We start from the raw sequence: 19707 nt of genomic DNA on the forward strand, positions 1-19707 counted from the left end.
TCCATTCCCCCCAAGCTCTTATTTCCAGACATAAATTACACCCTTCACAGCGGCCCACTTCATTATGTGTAACTTTATGTGCTATTTTGCAAGGTTGAGTAAGACGAGTCATGTGGGAGAAATGGCATTTCCCATGAGTTGGAGGAAGCCCATCAATGTCCAAGAAAAACATAAGAGCCAGATACCCTGGCAGGTTTGAATCCTATCTAAAGAGGAAGCTCAAATAAGAGGGTTGTATGTATTCAAAGTCTGAGGTCAGCTTGACCACACAGTGAGATCAAGTTAAGATTTACCGGGAAATCCTCTCCTGACTCAGCCCCACCATTTTAACACACTCCCTCCCCGAGCATGCGTCTTTTACAGCCTTTGACAGCTTAACAGGCACTGGTTTTCAAAAAAACTGTTTTTTGATGATGCTCCTTCATTAGACTTTACGCTCCACACCTCTGCTGTCTCCCAGCACTAAGCACTGCTAAGAACAGGTGACTCGCTGATTACCTGAGGAATGGACGGGCTGTCAAGAGACCAGGATGCTTAGCTTCCTGTGCTGGGACCTGTGTGCAGGGTCCACAGACCTTACACACCAGCTCCTTACTCTAAGACCTTACACACCAGCTCCCTTACTCTAAGAACGAGTGCCTGAGCTAAAACAAGAAATCAGAAACAATTCAATTTCAGAAGAACTCTAAACTTGGCTCATGAGTAGAAAAATTTACACCGGACATGGAATTAATTTATAAATCAATTTATTTACAGATTTCATCTTAAAGTACATTTTAGTTAACAAATCTATGTACATGGGTATACATGGGACTTCATCCCAGTTATTTTACAGAGCGTACTTACAAACCACACCCTAGGGCTTCTGTGCAGACGTCTAAGGGCTGCAGGGGGTGACTATTGGCTGAAGATGGCCTGATGATCAGGCTATTTACACACACACAGTAAACGGGTTTATTTTTCATGTCTGCACAGTACAGTACACACGAGGAGGCTGAGCCCCCTAGAGAATGCTTTGCAATGTGTAACCAAGAAGGCGTTGCAAAGTCCAGAAGGAAAAGCTTTTCCACAGCTTAGTTACAACAACGGTGCTTCCTTTACACCGGTTTACACTTTCTTCACATTTTTATAATACAAAGATTTTATTGAATTGCTGCACAACCAGTTTAAGATGATTTGTAAACATGTAAATTCCTACAATTTGCATTAAACGGCATTGTAGTTTCTATCACTTGCTCTTTGAATTAATGTTTTATTCACTAGTATTCTTAAGGTAGTAAAAGGAAGATGTAAGTTTGAATTTCTTGCAGAAAAGTTATGAGTCTCTAATGCTGTGCTACAGAAATTCTTTTGCAAGTACACACTTTATTCAAGTATTGCAAAAAGCTAAGGCCACTTTTTTTTCAAGACAAGAAAGTGAACAAAATTGTTTTTATCAATAGGCCACAACACTCTTATGAGCAATGCAATCTCTTTTGAAAGACAATTTCTCAGAGACCTGTAGTCACAGAAGGAAGTCACCTTCCTTATAAACTACTTTTGAGCTCTTTCCACTTTTCCCTAGAGTAAAAATTCCTGTTTAGACCTGAAGAGGGAATCGATACCCTGTACTAGTTTAACCCAGAGTTAACTGCCCTGGATAGCACAAATTGTTTGGACTCAGATGTCAATCTGAAGCCTCCATGGTGGTTTACTACCAGGTACTGACAGTGCTATACTAAAAGGTATTACTGCAGATGCAAAGATCGTTTAGAGGAATCAATGCAGACAGACAGGAGGGCGCGGGTGTAGGGGAGGGGCAAAGTTAGGAAGAGGGCATTCTTAGGTTCTTGGTTATGAGGCAGAGCTTCATTAAAAAGACCCCAGTGTGGACCGAGTGAGTGGCTGGGCAGCCACATCCATCATTCCTGACCCTAACAGTAAACCCACCCAGTTAGATCCAAATAGTTAAAATAGGAAGAAACCTGTTAACTCTATAGACTCACTTGTTTTTGCTACCAAACTGGAGCTGTAATTGCTAGCAAAGGAGGAGACTGGCTTACTCCCGCCTCGCATCTGGAATGCAGGGTTCTTGGATAGTGAAGACAGCTAGCGGAGGTTAGGACGGCCACTGCCACGATCTCGGCACTGTCCAGGTCGCTGAGCCTATGGACTTACAGCAGTAAGTTTTTCCTTTTCTGGCATGATAATGTAGAGAGTAAAAGATACACTGTCTTATTAAAAAATTAACCTCAGGTCCAAATAATGAAGACATGGAAAACAACCTATATTCCTATTATAATTTGATTTTCATTTATAAAAAAACTTATAGCAGCTGTAAAGTTCAGTTTCATAAAGACAATATGATCCTACAAACAGTCAAGGGATGGACACAGATGTCTCCTGTCTCCTAAGGAACACAAACTGAGGAGAACTATCTTTGCTTTCATTGGCCACATGAAAACTATTTCCACACTACTAAGAACCTCGAGAAACCTTTCTTCTCTTCGTCAACCTGCTCATTATGGCTAAAGACGACAGCTCAACAGCAAAAGCACAGAAGAGATGCTGATGAGACACCCACCTGAGCATTCAGGAGACCCAATTGGAACAGTTCAGTGCTTTCTTATTGTCAAGAGCTAGCACACCAGTCACTGTGCAAAATGCAAATATCCAATGATGGTTTCAGCAAATGTTGTGTAATGACAGGATGAAACGCAAGAGGAGTGACGTGTGCAGAGTGAGACATCAGAGATGCAATGGCAAGTAGGGAAGGAAGATGCAGAAAAGAACAAACGTGCATACTTAAGGGTTACGCTGTCTTTGGGTTTTCTAATGTGTTTTGAAGCCATAATGTCCAGGGTGTCTGTAAGTGTGACCCCAGCGGATGTCTTACCATGCTGTTCTAGCCGCGACTGTTAGGGTTAAGGCATTTACACACACGCCTCAGATCATCCTCATTCCCTGGGATTAGGAAGGACAGGACTGATGAAGAGAAACCAGTCAAGAAGGCAGGTGCTAAGGGCCCAGGAGAGCACCAGGTGCTCAAAGGTAGCAGCTGGAGTCTGGAGATGTTCCTCAGATGCAGGTAATGGTTGTAAGATGCAATGCTGCAAGAAAGGCAGGATAAACTTTAGTCTTTCGAGTCCTGTCCTGTCCTGCTGCCCGGGTGACGGTGTAAACGTCTGTTGTCTTTTTGATGAACTGAACTGACTTCTTCAGTGTGTGTATAGATTTATTAAAACTGCAGCTTTCCTGTGCGAAGATTAAACTGTAGAAGCTTCGAGACGGAGGTTTACAATGATGAGAATCTTTCACTTCTCAATAGGGACACACATTTTCAACTTAATAATTTACCTTAAAATAAATTAAAAATATTCCACAGAGCCAAACAAGCAGGCAGACTCTGGACAGGATCTTCTTGTCTTTGGTGCGCCACTCATTTTCTAACTCATTCAAGTAACAGCACTGACTTCTGCGGGAGAGATGGGAAGTCAACGTTTGAAGGCCAAAATGAGGTCTTTCCACTTTTGCCATGCCTGGATGCCTGAGATGGTCCTGAGTATCTACGATTCTGAGAGCAGCTGGTAGAGGTTAGGACAGATGAGGAGAGAGCAGGGGTGGGACCAGGGCGGAGGAACAGCCCGCAGCAGTCCTGGAGCCTCGTCTTCACTGGGTTCTGCCCAGACAGGAAAATTAAACACAGTGCAATGGGTTATAGTTTTTAGGTGGTGCCCAAAGCAAAGCTCCCACTTATTTCTGACATCCACTTGGTGCTGCTTAACTTCAAGAATGGAAGAAAATGGTCTTCAAGAAGAAATAAACTCCAGAATGTAAAATAGGCAGACAATCTTGCGTTTGCCTATTTTAAAGTGGTTATGGGTTTAATACTGTTCAGAGACTAGCATGTCCATTTGTGAGTTTCATTGTATAGACCAGGATTATGTTTTGAAAGTTAAAAGAAGAATCTATGTACCTCTCTTTCCTGCGGAGACGCAAGTCTCATGAGGACACTCAAGCTTTGTCTAAGCTCAGAGGTCAGTCTGGTGTTCTCAGCCCTCATCTGAGACCTAGTAGGTATGGGTGCTAATGAGGTGATACCAAGTCTCAGCATCAGAGTATAGCCCTGCCCACGGGAAAAAACCACGTAATCCAGTGGACAGTCTGTAAAGGCAAAGGCTGTAATACCAGATATACCACATTGTCCCATGAACTCCAAACCAGCAGTCCATAAGAACAGGTTCAAGGTCCAGAAGCATTCTTGCTATGGTGGAGATGGGGTGTATATCAGAAGGCAGAAAGGCCCAGGACTCATGTTAGCACTCAGTGTTCGATTTATTTGCAAGATGTCACACAAGTAGCATTCTCCCCTGCTTTTCACTGATCTGATTGAGAACATCAATAGTATCTTTGATCAAGGTCTCAAAGATCCCATCAGCCAGCTGCATCTTCACACACAACTCATCCTCATCATAGTTCACCCACTGTGCCTCCTCCTCGTGCAGCTCCTGGACCTGGATGTTAGAAGGCAATACGTTAGCAAGCCTGTCACCCAAGAGCTAGGAACTTACACCTCCCATGTACAATGTGTCCCAAAGAAATCATGTCAATACACCTTTAAAATTAGCATCGAAACTAAAATAGCTCCATTTGAACATGCTGGTATTCCAGCATTTTGTAGATAAGAGAGATAGACTGATTATAACCCATGTCTGTGTTAACACGAGTGAGTGCACACAGGAGCTTACAGGAAAGAGAAGCAGCAAGTTTAGATGGAGCCCTGCAAAGGAAAACTCTACTCATCCAACAGAAGTACCATATCATCCTAGAGTACTGGAACTCAGTGACAGCTAGCAATGGTGGCTGGCGCATACCTCCTGTGACTCTAGCACTTGGGAGGCTGAAGCAGGAGAATTACAAGTTCAAGGTTAGCAAAGACTACATAGGCTGCCTCTCAAAACAAAATAATATTTTTTACAAATGCTCAAGTTTATTTTTAAATTACTGTTAAAATTATTTTCTTTTTTGCATTTTTGAACTTTTGGAATTCCTAGGTAAATGAAAACTAATCAAGTTAGAAACAACGCCTCCACGCTTACTGCTTGCTTATTGTTTTAGCTTTCCTTGCTATAATTTTAAATAACTATACTCCAAGACCACAAACATTGGCTCTTACAAGTGCAGTAGGAAATGACTGGGATGGAGATCAGGTAGAAGGAGCCCTAAGTTGCAAACTCATCAAAACTAGCTGCATTTCCAGGATCGTTAACTACAAGTCTAATGACAGAAAAACCAAGGGAAAGTTCCTGATTTGTCCTGACATGGGTGTCATCTTGGGAGAGGCAGGGTAGGTGAAATGGGGAACTAGTTAGTCCTCTACCTCCCTTATGAAGGAGCGACATGACTTGCAGAGGCCACAGCACCTGGAGGAGGAGAGAAGGCAGAGCAACACGTGTGTTCCATGTGCACACCTCTCTGTGTTGGGCCTGACACACCAAAAGGCAATGACATTACTCTTTCTCTTTGGAGGAAAGCTCACAGGTCTTACAAATATCTGTTCACCAATCTGCAGCTGTGAAATGGATGGCTCTATTGAAGAGGGCTCTATAACCAAATAAACTTAAGGGAATTCCTCAGTGAATACAATGAACAGCATACTAAAGAGAGTCTATCCTCAAACTAGTTTAACCCAGGTTCCTGTGTTTACTAGGCCACAGAATTCATTTAATATATAAGAAATGGATCTACCCTACCAAGGAACTGGTATGAAGGCCAACCTAATGCTGTGTGTACTGGGGAAATACCTTGCTTAGAAATCTAACAAGTACGTCTGCGTAAGAGACTTCACCTTCTCAGTCTAAGTTACACACTTCCCCTTTTTGTAAAGAAGGTCTCAGTCTTTAATATGAAATCTGTTAAATATTTCTTTGTCAAAAACAAAAGTTTTGAGAATTCTGTCCTATGAAATATTTTTTATACTTACAGTAGAAATAACTCATGACAGTATTTGTCATGTCTCCAGTGTAATGTGGATAATGTGGATTCTCCCTCAAATAAACGTCAAGGTTTTGTTGTTGTTTTTGTTTTTGTTTTGAGACAGGGTTTCTATGTGTAGCCCTGGCTGTCCTAGAACTCACTCTGTAGACCAGGCTGGCCTCGAACTCAGAAATCCAACTACCTCTGCCTCCCAAGTGCTGGGATTAAAGGTGTGTGCCACTACGCCTGGCAATCGTCAAGGTTTTAATGACTGCAGAAGCGCTGTTCCTTAAGACCTTGCCAACAGTAACTATTGCTTTTTCCCCAGAGGACAGCAGACTGTGTGGGGCTGAGTGGAGCCCAGCAGCACAGCACAGGCTTGGCATGCCACAAAGTCCCAGGTTCAATCCCCAGCACCACAGATTGGGAATCTTTTCTGTCTTGGAACCAACACACTTCCTTTTTGTCTAACTCTCAGATCAAAGCCCACCATGGTACTACAATGACAGCTATAGATCTGCCTTTTATTTCCTTCTAGTCTTCAGAGTCTACTATACACACACCCATCCAGAGATGTGTGTCTTTGTGTAAAGTACTTAAACAAATCCATTAGATTAAAAATAAAAGTCAAACAGTGACCCCCCCACATGCACAAACTGGGTAAACATAGACTAGACATTCATGTGCGTGCACACAAACACACACTGTAAGACTTCTGAATGTGCAGTGATCAAAAATCAAACACATAATGGCTCAGAGGTGTTTCTGGTATTACATGTCTTACATGACTGTATGGTCTTGGTTCAGAACATACAACATGTGCACTTTGCACTGTGTGACACTATGCCTGTTATACAATCAAAAGGTGTCCCAAACACCTCAATTTAGATGGAGACTATTGTATGTTATGAATTAGTGTTTTCTGATCTTATAGAAAACAGGATAAAGGGAAACAGAACTTTAGTGTTTTCAACTGTTAACTCCTTAGCATGTAAGTATCAACTCTTTGGACTATATTATGTTTGATTTTTAAAAGTGCTGTTTGAGTTGTTGACTTGAGTATCATATAAAAAAATCATTAAATGAATTTTGGCTTTAAATTAGAACAGAATTTCCAACAATTTCTGAGGTGGTTCAAAATATACTTCTGCCATTCTGCACTATGAGTTTATGCAAAGTAGTGCTCTTAGCATTGAGAGCTATGAACTCAAAGTATCAATCAACTCTGAGAAATGCTGCAGATGCTCTATGTCCCACAATATAAGATAGCAGCCAAGATTTGATTCTCTATGTGAATAAACAAGCACACCCACTTCAGTAGCATGCAGATGTGTCTTAATCTATGTTAAATTTATAGCTACACACACAGGAAATGCTTGAAAATCTTTTACTTAGTATCAGTAAGTTTTTGGTTCATATACCTATATACCCAAGACTGCAAGAAGATTTCTCAAAGTGGGGAGAGTACGAAAGGGAAAAGGTACAGCAGGGAAATGCGAAGAGAATGTGGTCAGGGTCTTCATGACATCCTTGTGAACAAGCTGGCAATCAGGTCATATGCTGTCTGACTCCTGGAAGGACTTCCTGCCTCCGACCTGTTGGAGCCTTTGTGCTTTCGTTCTGCTCCCATGCCCTCCCACCATCAACTGTACTCTGTGCATCTGTCTGTCACTAGGCTGTGAGCCCAGAGAACTTTGCGCTGTAATTTACTCTCCAGTGCTTAGCACAGTGTAGAGAAGGTACTTGGTCATTGTCTGGGATACAGCTCTTTTTAGTGACTGCAGAACTCGTGGTTTGGGTTTTTTTTGAGATGGGTGTCACTTTGTAGTCCTGGTAGGATTCAAACTCATGGAAATCCTCCTGCCTTAGCTTTCTGCATGTTGGGATTATAGGCACATGAGTACCATGCCAAGCTCAGTTCTTGTTTTTCAAACAATGACTTAGATGGAGGTAGGCATATCAATTGCAGATAGTACAAACCTAGGAAACATAGTAGATATTTACAAAGAAGGAACCAACAAATGTGATAACCTGGGATGATGGCCAAATTTCACAAGATTAAGGGCTTGGAATATAGATAGGATTGGGGGTGGGATGACCCAGTGGGGTCTTCATACTGTGATTCTAGTCACTCTAACAACTATCAAAGTGCCTGAAAACAAATCCTGGGCTTATCTCTTTGAGTCTAGCCATAGAGGCCAGAGGGGAAGGGAGGATGAGGAGGGGAGCCCATCAAGAGATTCAAATGGCTTTTACTTCAACAGTTAAACTGTAACTCCTGTCCTGGCCTCTCCTGGTTCCCTGCATAGGGCTTCTTGTTGCTGATAACTCTTGCCTTTACTTCTCCTTCACATTTTTATCTATGCCTGGCTGTAATACTAATAGCACTATTGATACACTTTTGGGGCCCCGTAGACAGGCCTACTGAATGGGTGCTTCAGCTACTACCATATTTGATGACTCTGACGCAGCAGAAGCCAGATTTATTTATCACTTCTGAGATGGCAGTTATGGCTACTTTGGAGGAGTCAGCAACACTGGACAGGCAACTCAGGGCAGGGACACAGAAGGCAGCAGTTCTAGAAATGGCCTTGGAAGGGATGCTGGTTTCTCCTCTCCTTCCTGACTGTAAGCTACACATGAATTGGGAACTAAAGCTCTAGGCCAGGTCTTTATCCCTTGTGATGAACAGCTTTGGGGTTGGATCTCTAGGTTTTCATGACAGCAATGGGTTTCATCTATCTATCCCCTACTGTCAGCTCACTCCTAAATGATTTTAGGGTTATCATTTCAGAGTTGGGGAATGTTACTGTAAAACTGAAATCTACCTCTGTGTGGAGACACACCTCAGCTCTCCTCATTCAGCTGGACAGGTCACGGACCTGGCTCAGGGAGCACCTTGGAGCACCAAGGAAGGAAGATGGTGCTCTCTTCCTTCCTACCGTCCCTAGCCACTAGCCCGGTCCCTGTCAGCTGCCAGGAGGTTTGGCTGTGTCTATCTGCCTTTCTAGTCCTGGAGCTGACCTCCATGCAGGCTTATCTCAAACAGCACAGCATGCTTTCCCCCTTCTCTTCTCTACATGTAGCTCCTGGGCAACTGTGAGAATTACAGACTGCCTGGGCTGGAGTTCAAATTCTAGTAAACTGTTATCAAGCTTTTAAAAAAGAAAAGGGGGGCGCGGTGCAAGCTTAAGGATCTGAATTTGGATCAGTAGTAAAAGCAGGGCGCAGCTGCACACCTGTAACTCAGTGCAAGCAGAGGTAAAGACAGCTGGGCCTCGGGAGCTTGCTGGACAGCCGGTGTAGTCAATCAGTAAGTGAGCTCTAGGTTCAAGTCAATGAGGCACTTTCAAAAAGTAAGGTCATTAGCAATAATGGAAGATGTCGGTGGACAAACTGACATGTGCATACATGAGAATACACCACAATCTTAAAAAAGGAAATTGTAGTATTTGTATAAAAAGTGAATCTAGAGAAATCAGACTAGTGAAATAGGCCTAACAGACAAAAATATGGTCTTCTTTATATGTGATCTTATTTCTGCATCACAGACATAGGAAGAATGAAACGATGTTGGTCAAAGGGTACATGTCCAACCAGATGTAGAGTAAAAAAAATAATGCACTTTATGTTTCAAATATCGAAGTAAAATTTAAATGGCTTACCATTAAAAAAAAAAGGCCCATCCCTGGGTGACATAGCTCCTCCAATAATGCCACCCATCCCAAACCCTCCCAGTCTACCAACATGCTACCAAGCATGCAAATATATATGAACCCCATTATGGGGGCCATTCTCATGCAAACACCCATGAGGCTGAAGGCCTGGAGTCCCAGCACTAGAAAGACTAAGGGTAGAGGAATGCTACAAGTTTGAGGCCAGCCTGGGGTACACAGTAAGAACAAGCTTAACCTGGGGAAACTCTGTTGAGAGGGACAGACAGATAAGCAACCAACTCCCTAACACACACAAATAAAAATTAGCTGTCAAAAATGTCAGATTCAAAAACCAGAAAGACTAGGCATAGTGGTTCACTCAGGAGGCTGAGGTGGGGGGATTGAGATGAGATTATTGCCAGTCAGGTTCACATAGTAAGATCCAGTCTCAACATACACAAAGTTCTAGCAAGCCTAAGATAAAATTCTAATACAGTGATTAAAAACATTGGATTAAACATAAAACACATATATAATGTAGATAAAAATCTTTTAAAAGGAGCAATATCAAGTACCACTCCCCCAAAAATAAAAGGAGTGGGGCCTTAACAGTGGGGAATGCTGAAAGTACTTCCCAGAGGAAAGGAGAGCGGTGGGGACAGCAGGTGAAGGAACACCACGGGGAACTGGGGACACAGCAGGACATTTCCATATCTGAGCAGACATGCCTGCACATAAGAGGAGTAGAGTCCTGGATGCCTGAGGAACAAGAGAGGTCAGATGGCAGTGACATAGGACCTTCAATGACTCAGTTGCTCAGGTCAGCTGTCATCTCAGACCACCATACTCGGCTTCCTTTTTCAAGTAAGAAAGGCTGAGGGCCGGGCTGTAACTCTGAGTGCCCAAGGCCTGGGTCAAGTCACCATCAGCAGCAACGAAAAAAGGCAAGAGTTGAAACAGACAGTTTACCTAAAGACCCAGAATCTGAAAATCAGACGTTAACAGGATCCTGAAGGTTGTACTAACCTTCTGGCAGCTACCTCAGACTGCAGAGAGGCACAGAGAAAGGGTATTATGTTACGGTCCACTCTCTTCCATACCTTTGAAACATTTTTATAAGTAAGCATGTAAGATTTAGCAAAACAGATAAGAATGGACTTTAAAAAGGAATGAAATTACAGCTAAATAAATTCTTGTGAAGATTTTCAAAACTTGGTAACAGGCAAGGCAAGACACTCCCTCTCCCACGTGACTGTCATGTTTATAGCTGCAGCCACAACACTGTAAACTCTGCACACACCCAAAGGCACGTCACTTCTGCTAATATAAGGAAATTACCAGAAACGTGCAAAAAATACAAAATTTTCACTACAGCAGAGGACTGGTTAAACAACTAAAAAAACTTTACAATGTATTCACATGAATGATTACTTCCATACAAAAATAGACTGGTCAAAAGTAATATAAACTAGCCTTTGGCTGAGCAGCCATCTTCCAGTGCTCCCCAGGATGACAAGCACACAGGGGCAGGAGAGGCCCTGCCTGTAGGCCTGTAGCTGTCCCTCTGGACACACCTACACAGGTTTACAAGAAGCCTGATAAAGATAGCAAGGGAATGGACACTGTTCACGTGAGCGCCTCAGGAAGGTTACTGTGGCAGAACTAGGAGGGCCTATGGCGCCACCCAGCATGCTGCTGGCAATGTTGTTGTCAACAAGCAAATTAGGGTCAAGATTCTTGCCAAGAGAATTAATGTGCACACTGAGCATGGTGAACACTCTAAGTACTGAGATGGCTTCCTGAACTGGGTGAGGGAAAATGACCAGAGAAAAGGAAGCCAAAGAAAAGGCCACCTGGGCTCACGCACGCCACGTGAGAGGGAGCCTGAGCCAGCGCACAGAGCAGGAGAGAAGGCCAAACAAGTGTTTATGTGGGCATAGGAAATGAGGACATCTGCAACGAAGACAAACAGCTACATTTATTACATAAAACAGTCATTCCAAAAAGGAGCTATAGTCTCCATTTGGGGAATTCTCTCTACAAAAACTTAAAGTCCACACACATTGAAATACTGAGTTATTTTGGTAGTAATATTTTTTAATTAATCAGAACTTTCTAAATTTTCTAAGCCATGAGTATAATAAAAATTTTAACTTTCAAAAATTCGTATTTTTAAGCCTTTCTTCTTCTGTACTAAATGATTTTGCTCTTTACACCTTCATATAAAATGTAAAACCACGAGTTTCTATAAATCCTAGATTGTCTAATAGTAAGAGACTGGGTAACTTGTATTTCTGTTATTAGACCGTTCAGGAAATTAATACTGGCATTTCATCATACACTAAGAATAAAAATCCCATGTAAAAAGCTAGAAGCATAGAAAAATATGACTAGCAAAAAGGACATTCATATAATACATTTTTCTTTTCTTATTTCTATCTTAAATTCTTTTCCTCTGACAGATGTGTGGTATACATCCTTAATCCCAGTATGCGGGGCAGAAGCAGGCGGCTCTGGGAGTTTAACAGGCCAGCCTGGTCTATACAGAGAGTTGTAGGTTAGCCAGAGCTACCTAGCCTGTCTCTAAAGTAAGATGTAAAGAGTTAAGTAGAGAGAAAGTCTGACTATAGCCCAGGTCAGTCCTGAGCTCTCAATCTTCATCTTCAGGCCTCTGGAGTGCTGGGATTATAGGCATGTACCACTATGTCTGAAAATCTCTTCAATCCTTATAACATAGACATAATCTTAAATTTCAAATGACACATCTTTGTTTAATATTTGAGGATTTTCTGGTACCATATTGAGAAATGCCTCTGTTTAAATGGCCCCGTGTGGCACTGGATATAAGCCTTTGATGTCAGAATTCAGTACCTTTATTTTGTTATGTTTCATAAAGAGCTTCAGATCAGTCTGTTTATTATTCACATCTTAGACAATTTATTTACTACTTCAGATTATTGGTTTGGGCCTGAAGATAGCTCCAGATCGCAGCCCTCCCCTTCTACTAAGATGATATAACCTTTGATGCCAAAGCCTTACTAGCAATAAGTCTTGCACAGTAAGCGTTTAAGCGCTGAACTGTTATACTATTCATGCCTGTTTTTTTTTTCCACACATACTTAAAAAACATATCTAAGACATCTTGCTTAACATTCTCAAGTAGCTGTCATCCACTATTATCCTCATTGGCTGGCTCTTCCTCCACTTTCATTTCAAGCATTCCTCCATGATTTCTTAAAGTTATAAATTTAAATGTAACCTTGCAGTTTCCACCCCTCGGAAGTCCTTGCTTCAAAGATAAAGTCAGCCAGGATAAGACAACACATGGGGGAAGGTTGGGTGTTGTGTATTAGTAACACAGGCCATGCCTGTTATTCCAGCTCTTAGAAGGCTGGGGCAGGATGACTGAGTTAAGAGGCCACCCTGGGCTACACAGGGAGACCCTGTCTCAAAAACAAAACAAAACAAAACAAAACAAAACAACAGAATCATAGCACCTACAATTATGCACTATACTTAATAATAATGATAATGAGGAACTATGGCTGGTTTATGTATACCTTAGCCTATATTTTTTATTATTAGAGTATACTCCTACTTATAAATAAAAATGTACTGGAAAATAGTATGCCACATTAGTCCAGCAGCAGCTTTATCCATCTGATATTTGCCCTGTCTCCTAAAAGCATCAAGTGGCCATGTCAAATGGCTGACCTACATACCTTCTAGGTTTTTGTGAATTCTGTCCTAAGGATACATTTTGAGAGTGTATCCCTGCTAAGCAACACACATGCCTGAAAATAAATATATATTTAATTCTCTTAATAATTCGATTATCACCTTCATTTCGCAAACAGAGAAAAGAGACCTAACAGGTTCTATACACTTGCCAGGGTAAGTGCAGACAGCAGGGTAAGTGGCTCCAGGACCCACTCCACTCCCCTGTTATTTCACTACCTTCATCTGAGGTTCACTCAAGGTTTGGCTTATCAACTTTTCCACAAATGTCTGTTGGCTAAAGCCAACAGAACAAAAGAAAGCCATTCCTCACACTGAGGAGAGGAGATGCAGCAGAGGAAGGTGTGGAGTTCCAATCTCATGCATTCAGGGTTAACTACAGGCACTCTTCCTGTTGGAATCTCTCTACATTCTGAGTTAGAGTAGTTCGAGCACTGACCAGGATGTGATCTACTCGGTCTCTTTTCTTCCGTCCAAACTTCATCATTTTCTGCCAATCTGTTTTGTGGTTTGGCTCCTTCTTGAGACTAAGCAGTTTGAGTACTTCGGTTGTTATGAAGTGCTGTTGAAATGAGAGGGAGAGGTAAGCCGCAGCACACACAGCCTTAGAGTCACGCTGACAACTCCAGAGACTCCTGTGCTCACAGAAGAACAGTTTATTCCTCTTACAGTGTGGAGGGAAAGCATCTCAAACACTCAGACTGCAGTCACCTAAAAGTTTGTTTATATAGAACATATAAAAGGAAATCAATGGTATATCTTTAAAGAGAAATCACTTCAGAGTTGAGTTTTTAAAAGAACCACTGCTCTTTTAAAAATAAACACTTTACTTATGTGCTTATGTGTGCACATATAAGCATATTCCCATAGGAGGCCAGAGGAGGGTGCTGGACTCCTTGGGGTTGGAGTTACAGTCTGTTGTGAGCCACCCAAAATGGGTGGGTGCTGGGAACTGAACTTGGGTCCTTTGTAAGAGTAGAACACACGCTTAACTGCTCAGTTCTCTCCAGCACGTCACTGCTAACTTCAAAGCAGAGAAACTGGTGAAGAAAACCTAACATGTAACTCTGACCTGGAAAGGCCACATGAGCAGTTAGGAGAATACTACACTAGAAGAGCACACGCCTCCATCTCAAACGTTACATAAAACACTGCCAACGCTTCAGAAAGAGGAGGCATGGCAAAGTTCTGCTGCCTTGTTTTGGTTTTTGAGATAGAGTATTATTTTGAGATAGAGTATGGCCCAGGCTGGCCTCAAACTCATTGTAATCCTCGTGCCTCAGCTTAGGTATGCCAAGATGGTAGGCATGTGCCACTGCATCTGTAGCATGGGACTTTAACTATTAACGGTGTCTAATCAACCATCCTTAAAAATCCATTTCAAGTTAAAAATATTAAAAACTTAATACTAAAGTGAGTATGCAGTGTGTACTCTATGCTTCATGTATACACATATGATATACAGTATCTAGTCTATGCTTCATGTATATACATATGATATGCAGTTTAATGATGGCCTTTATATTAGGTGTCTTGTCTTATTTTAGCTTATTATGTTATTAACAATTTATTTTTACTACTTTTGAAGGTATTTCAATAGACAATGATCTCAGTGGAGGAGAAAGATATATTTATAAATCAGAATCGTTGGACAAGATTCTCAAACTGCTGATGTGAGCCCCAATTCTACTCCTCTGTCTGTAGACAGGCACATGATGTACTCAAGAGATGTATTAACTTGGATGAGTGGAAGGTATAAAACGTGCAGTGTACTGTGAAAACGTCTCTGTGAAGGATCAAATGTAAGTAGCTCAGGCTCTGTGGGCCACATGGTCTTCGCCATCTGCCTTCTGTCTACTAACTGTACTACTGCAGCAGAAGGTAAGCACACGGACGTCTGCCTGTGGTCCAACAGTACTTGATTGGTAAAGGCTATGGCTAGATAAAGCCCATGGCTCATAGTTTGCCAACCTCTGACCACACATAACATAGCTTATAGATAAATTGGTGTCTGCAAACATAAAATCTTTTTAGAAGACTTTTTAGGATTAAGAAAGTTTGAAAAACTCAACTCCTAAGCCTCATTGCTCAAGAATAACCCTGGAATCGACAGTATTAACTGTACACTTGAGAGCAGAATTTCAGGCTCCTTTCTCAAAAGCTCCATTTTAAACACCCCAGATGATTTTTATGTACATACATTAACTCTGAGAAGTACTGCTCTGAAAAGGAGACTTCTGTAGCCAGGCCTGGTGGCTCAAGGATGTTATCTTAGCACTTGGGAGTCTCAAAGACAAAGGACTATGACTTCAAAGTCAGCATAGGCCCTATCTCAAACAACACACAACAAAAACAACAACAAAACTTGCTGACAGAAGAAAATACATGAATATATGGGATAGACTACACCAGCATGCATGTAAGACCTGACTGCCCAGTGTCTAAAGGCCAGGAGTCAATACTATTACTGTTGACTCCATGAACAACTACTCATGTATATATAGACAAGTGCCCACTTCTATGTCACTTATAGACCTGTATAAATACAAAGGAAACCAAAAGAGATAATAGAGTTTGCAACTTACCTTGATTTCATCAAGATTATTTGGATTTTTCACACGTCGGAAATAACTAGAATTGATTCTGCATGGCTTCATCCAGACAGGCTGATTCACGTTGGGATCCTCAGCAAATATTTCCTCAAAAATCTCTTTTGTTAAATCAAAAACCGCCTTAACAGAGAGAAAAGAAAAGAAAGGGGGAAAAAAAGAACAAAACGACAGTAAGAAAGTGGTCGAGAATCCAGATTTCAGACAATGGGTGGGAAGCGAAGAACAGCGGTGCTTTGTTACCTGTTTGTAGACTCTTCTACTTGTGCTGCCTATGTCTAGACCTTTGCTGGCACCACCAAGGAACGTGGTAGGAAGACTGAGGCCATGAAGGTCCTGACCCAACTCTTTCCATTTCCAAAGCTCCTCTGCTGCATTATGGACAAGGCTTTCTACTTCCTCTGCCGTATGGGGAACTGCCAATAATGTCTCACATGGCTTCTGGGGTGCTCGCTTAGGTTCTGCCATTAGAGGTACGATTGTTTCTTCTGCCTTATTCTTTTGGATCTTGTGAGAAGAGCTCAAACCAAAATCTTCATCAAACCAGTCTTGATCATCTAATGCGCTCAGGAACTCTCGGCTGATCTCAAGTTCAGCAAGTCTCTTAGCTAGCTCTTCCTGCCCACTGGCACCAAACACTGGGCTCTCCTATAGAAATAAACATTCAAATAAAGGACCATTTAGTGACTTTGCCTTACCTAACAGCTTTTGAAAGATAATGCACACCTATTACTTACGTGTTTTAATATCTCTGTAAGAAATGCAAAATTACAATATAATGGTCACTGATGAATAAGAAAAATCTATCTTCTTTCCACTCTTTTGCTTATATAAACCTAGTCATTAAATTTTATAATAAAATATTTATTCATTAGTTTTTTTTTTCCTTTTACATATCATGAATCATTCTATTTCTGAAGGACTATCACTAGGATTCTGACATGGGAAATGAAAAGCCTTACCTTTGGTGATTATCTGGCTCAAGTTAATCAAAATCATCCCTTTCCTTAGTTATCCATGGGCAACCTACACAGCTGACAGTCTGAGTCTATGTCATAGAGGCTCTGTTTCAGTTTTATCAGAATCATCACCACAACTGCTAATCTCTGTAGGGAACCATTACTGAATAGACGAGTGAAAGAGACCTGGGCTGAGAACCACTGGGAAGTTCCAAGGAATGTGGAAAGAGATATAACATGTGGACTGTATATAGGGGCCATCAACAGAGTAGTTTAAAAGAAGTTTCAGTTTCTACAACCTGACAGTGTTCATGACAACCCTATGGTGACTACTCATGACATAACAGAGGGCAATTATACCTCAGATGGAAAAACAGCTACAAGTCCTCTAAAAATAGTATTTAATAAGCAGCAGGCTGGGGAAATGTCATCCCAAACAGAACTAGTGGATGCTACAAAGGAAGGCAATCAGACTCTTCTCTAGATAAATACTCACAGGTCTGGGACACATATCAGGAGAAGAAATCTCTTCTTTTTCATCTTCCAATTCAGACCTTAAAAAGCAACTTGGAACACTGGGTGATTGTTCTTCAGTATTTTGGGGTAGGTCTTGGGGTGGTACTTTCTTTTGGTCAAGAAACTCCTGATTGCTAAGCTGGATTTTCTCATTTCTAGCCTTTTTGACTTGTTGTAGTTGACTAACTGTGTCTTTCACAAAGACTTGTAGTAAACTGTCTGTTAGTAAGCTGACTGTCTCTAGTTGCTGCTTTGACTTTTTTTCTTCACTTATTGATGACTTCAGCTGAGCTTCTAATTGGTTTTTTTCTCTTGTTAAAAGATCCAGAAGAGGGGTAGAGGGCTTTTCCAAAACTTGAGAATAAAAGTTCTCTTCCTTCTCTGCAAGCTGCTGTTGCTTTGATTCTCCAGAAAACGTGTTGTCTGAAGTAGCAGCACCCGCAGCAGCAGGAACACTCTCTGTGGCATCAGAAACAAGGACTTTGTTCTCCTTATAAGAAATCAGAGGATCTACTGAAGGCTGTTGGTGACCATGGACCTCTAGGACCTCAGAAGTATCTGTTTCTATGTTAAGGCTTCTATCTTTATCCACTGAGGCATCTGTATTATGCATACTAGGAAGTGACTTCTCACAAAAATATTCAGCTATATTGTTTTCTCTGTCTTTTAGACATTTTATATCTTTCTGCTCTTGATTATAGGGTTGGTACTGTTCATCTGAGTAAGACTCTTCATCTTCATTTATGTCTGTATCATCAAAGTTTTCTAGAAGGTGAGATATTTTTTGAGGAGGAGCAAAAATACCATGCTTGTCTTTGCACACAAAATACACAATCCCATCATAGGTCCCATTGTTGTTTCCTTCAGGCTTGTCCAGCTCCACTCCAGCCCAGAACCCTTTAGCAAAGTCAGTCTCACCTTTGAACCGAAGAGTACCTGGCTGAACACTGCCGATCAACACCCTATCCCCAATGTGGAAATCTAGTAGCTCCTCTGTGGCAGCCAGGGGAAGGGGCTCAGTCCCCCCCTGCTCGTGCCCCACGTCGCTGCGCTCCTTACTCTTCATTAGCTCTGTGGGTGACCTGAGCTCCAGCAGCCTTTCCGAGTGGACGCCACTATGAACAGAGAGGCTTTTCTCACCGAGACACTCGCTGATCTCCTCATCGCTTCCAGACCCGGTGGCTCTGCTTCTGGAGCTCCTTGTGAGCTGTGACCTATCTCTGTGAGACTGAGAGTCCTTCCTGAGCGACGATGGTGAGGACCCCTCAGAGTCATCTTTACTAATCTCGTCAGCAGAAATCCCTTTCCTGAAAGAAGACACTTCAAAATCTTCAGAGTAGGACGACTCTTTAGGAACAGAAAGCTGTCCTGAGCATGTGGAGTCCCCACTCTCTCTGCATCCTTGCTCAGGGATGCCTCCTGCTGACTGGATGTCTGGACTGCGGTCATCTGTACTGTGATTGGACTGATCCTCTTTCAGTGCTTCCTCTTTTTCATGAGACGTTTCTGTGGCTGGTTTATCTAAGTCTTGCTGCACATTTGCAGAGTCTGAGGGAAGTTCTTTACTTGACAGGGTTTCAGAGGCCAGGTCTAGTTTCAGTAGGACTTCAGATCCGCCTGACTGCTTACAGCAGGCATCTTCAACCTCACTGCTCTCCAGTTTCATGGACTCTATTTCTTGTATTTCTGATTTCTGACTAGTATCTTCAGCCTTAGCCTCTGACACATCATAAATCCGATCAGGTGCATTTAATTCCTTCACAGGAGATAACGAGGGTGCGCTTTCAAGAGAATCTCTAGACTCTGTCTGTGCTTTTCTAGATGACAGATCTGGAGATGAGGCTTGCAAATGTTCTATCCGGCTGTCCAACTCAACCCCTCTCTTTGCATATGCAGATAGTGACCTTTCTGATATGGCTCTCTCAGAACATGATAATGAAGAATCTTAAAGAAAAAAAAACCATAAAATTATTTAATCACAACCTTTCAGTTCTGAGACCCAAAATTTAAATGAAAGTCAACTCTCAGTTAAGAAAGCTCTGGTCAATAAATATGACTTGCGCTGATTATCATGAGGTTATTTTTTTATTTAAAAAAAACTGTATTAAGAATAAATAGAACGTGCCTGGTGGTGGTATACGACTTTAATCCCAACACTTGGAAGGCAGAGGCAGGCAGATTTCTGAGTTCGAGGCCAGCCTGGTCTACAAAGTGAGTTCCAGGACAGCCAGGGCTATACAGAGAAACCCTGTCTCGAAAAACAAAAACAAAACA

At 41.9% G+C, this 19707-nt stretch overlaps 1 protein-coding gene across 10 annotated transcripts in view; it reads right to left on the minus strand.

Annotated features, from left to right (window-relative positions):
- Window positions 1-729: 729 nt before the first annotated feature.
- The window catches only part of Cep350 (centrosomal protein 350), a 128307-nt gene continuing 109329 nt past the window's right edge, over window positions 730-19707 (minus strand). For all 10 annotated transcript variants that reach the window (XM_006529903.4, NM_001039184.1, XM_006529907.4 and 7 more), the window contains 5 exons: window positions 17414-19377; window positions 16202-16606; window positions 15935-16081; window positions 13789-13911; window positions 730-4493 (listed from right to left, as the gene is read on the minus strand). In XM_006529903.4, coding sequence (XP_006529966.1) covers window positions 4329-4493; window positions 13789-13911; window positions 15935-16081; window positions 16202-16606; window positions 17414-19377 — 2804 coding nt within the window. In that variant the 3' untranslated portion in view covers window positions 730-4328. The remainder of the gene's footprint in view (window positions 4494-13788; window positions 13912-15934; window positions 16082-16201; window positions 16607-17413; window positions 19378-19707) is intronic.

Source organism: Mus musculus, chromosome 1 (genome assembly GCF_000001635.26).
Source record: "Mus musculus strain C57BL/6J chromosome 1, GRCm38.p6 C57BL/6J".
Lineage (NCBI taxonomy): Eukaryota > Metazoa > Chordata > Mammalia > Rodentia > Muridae > Mus > Mus musculus.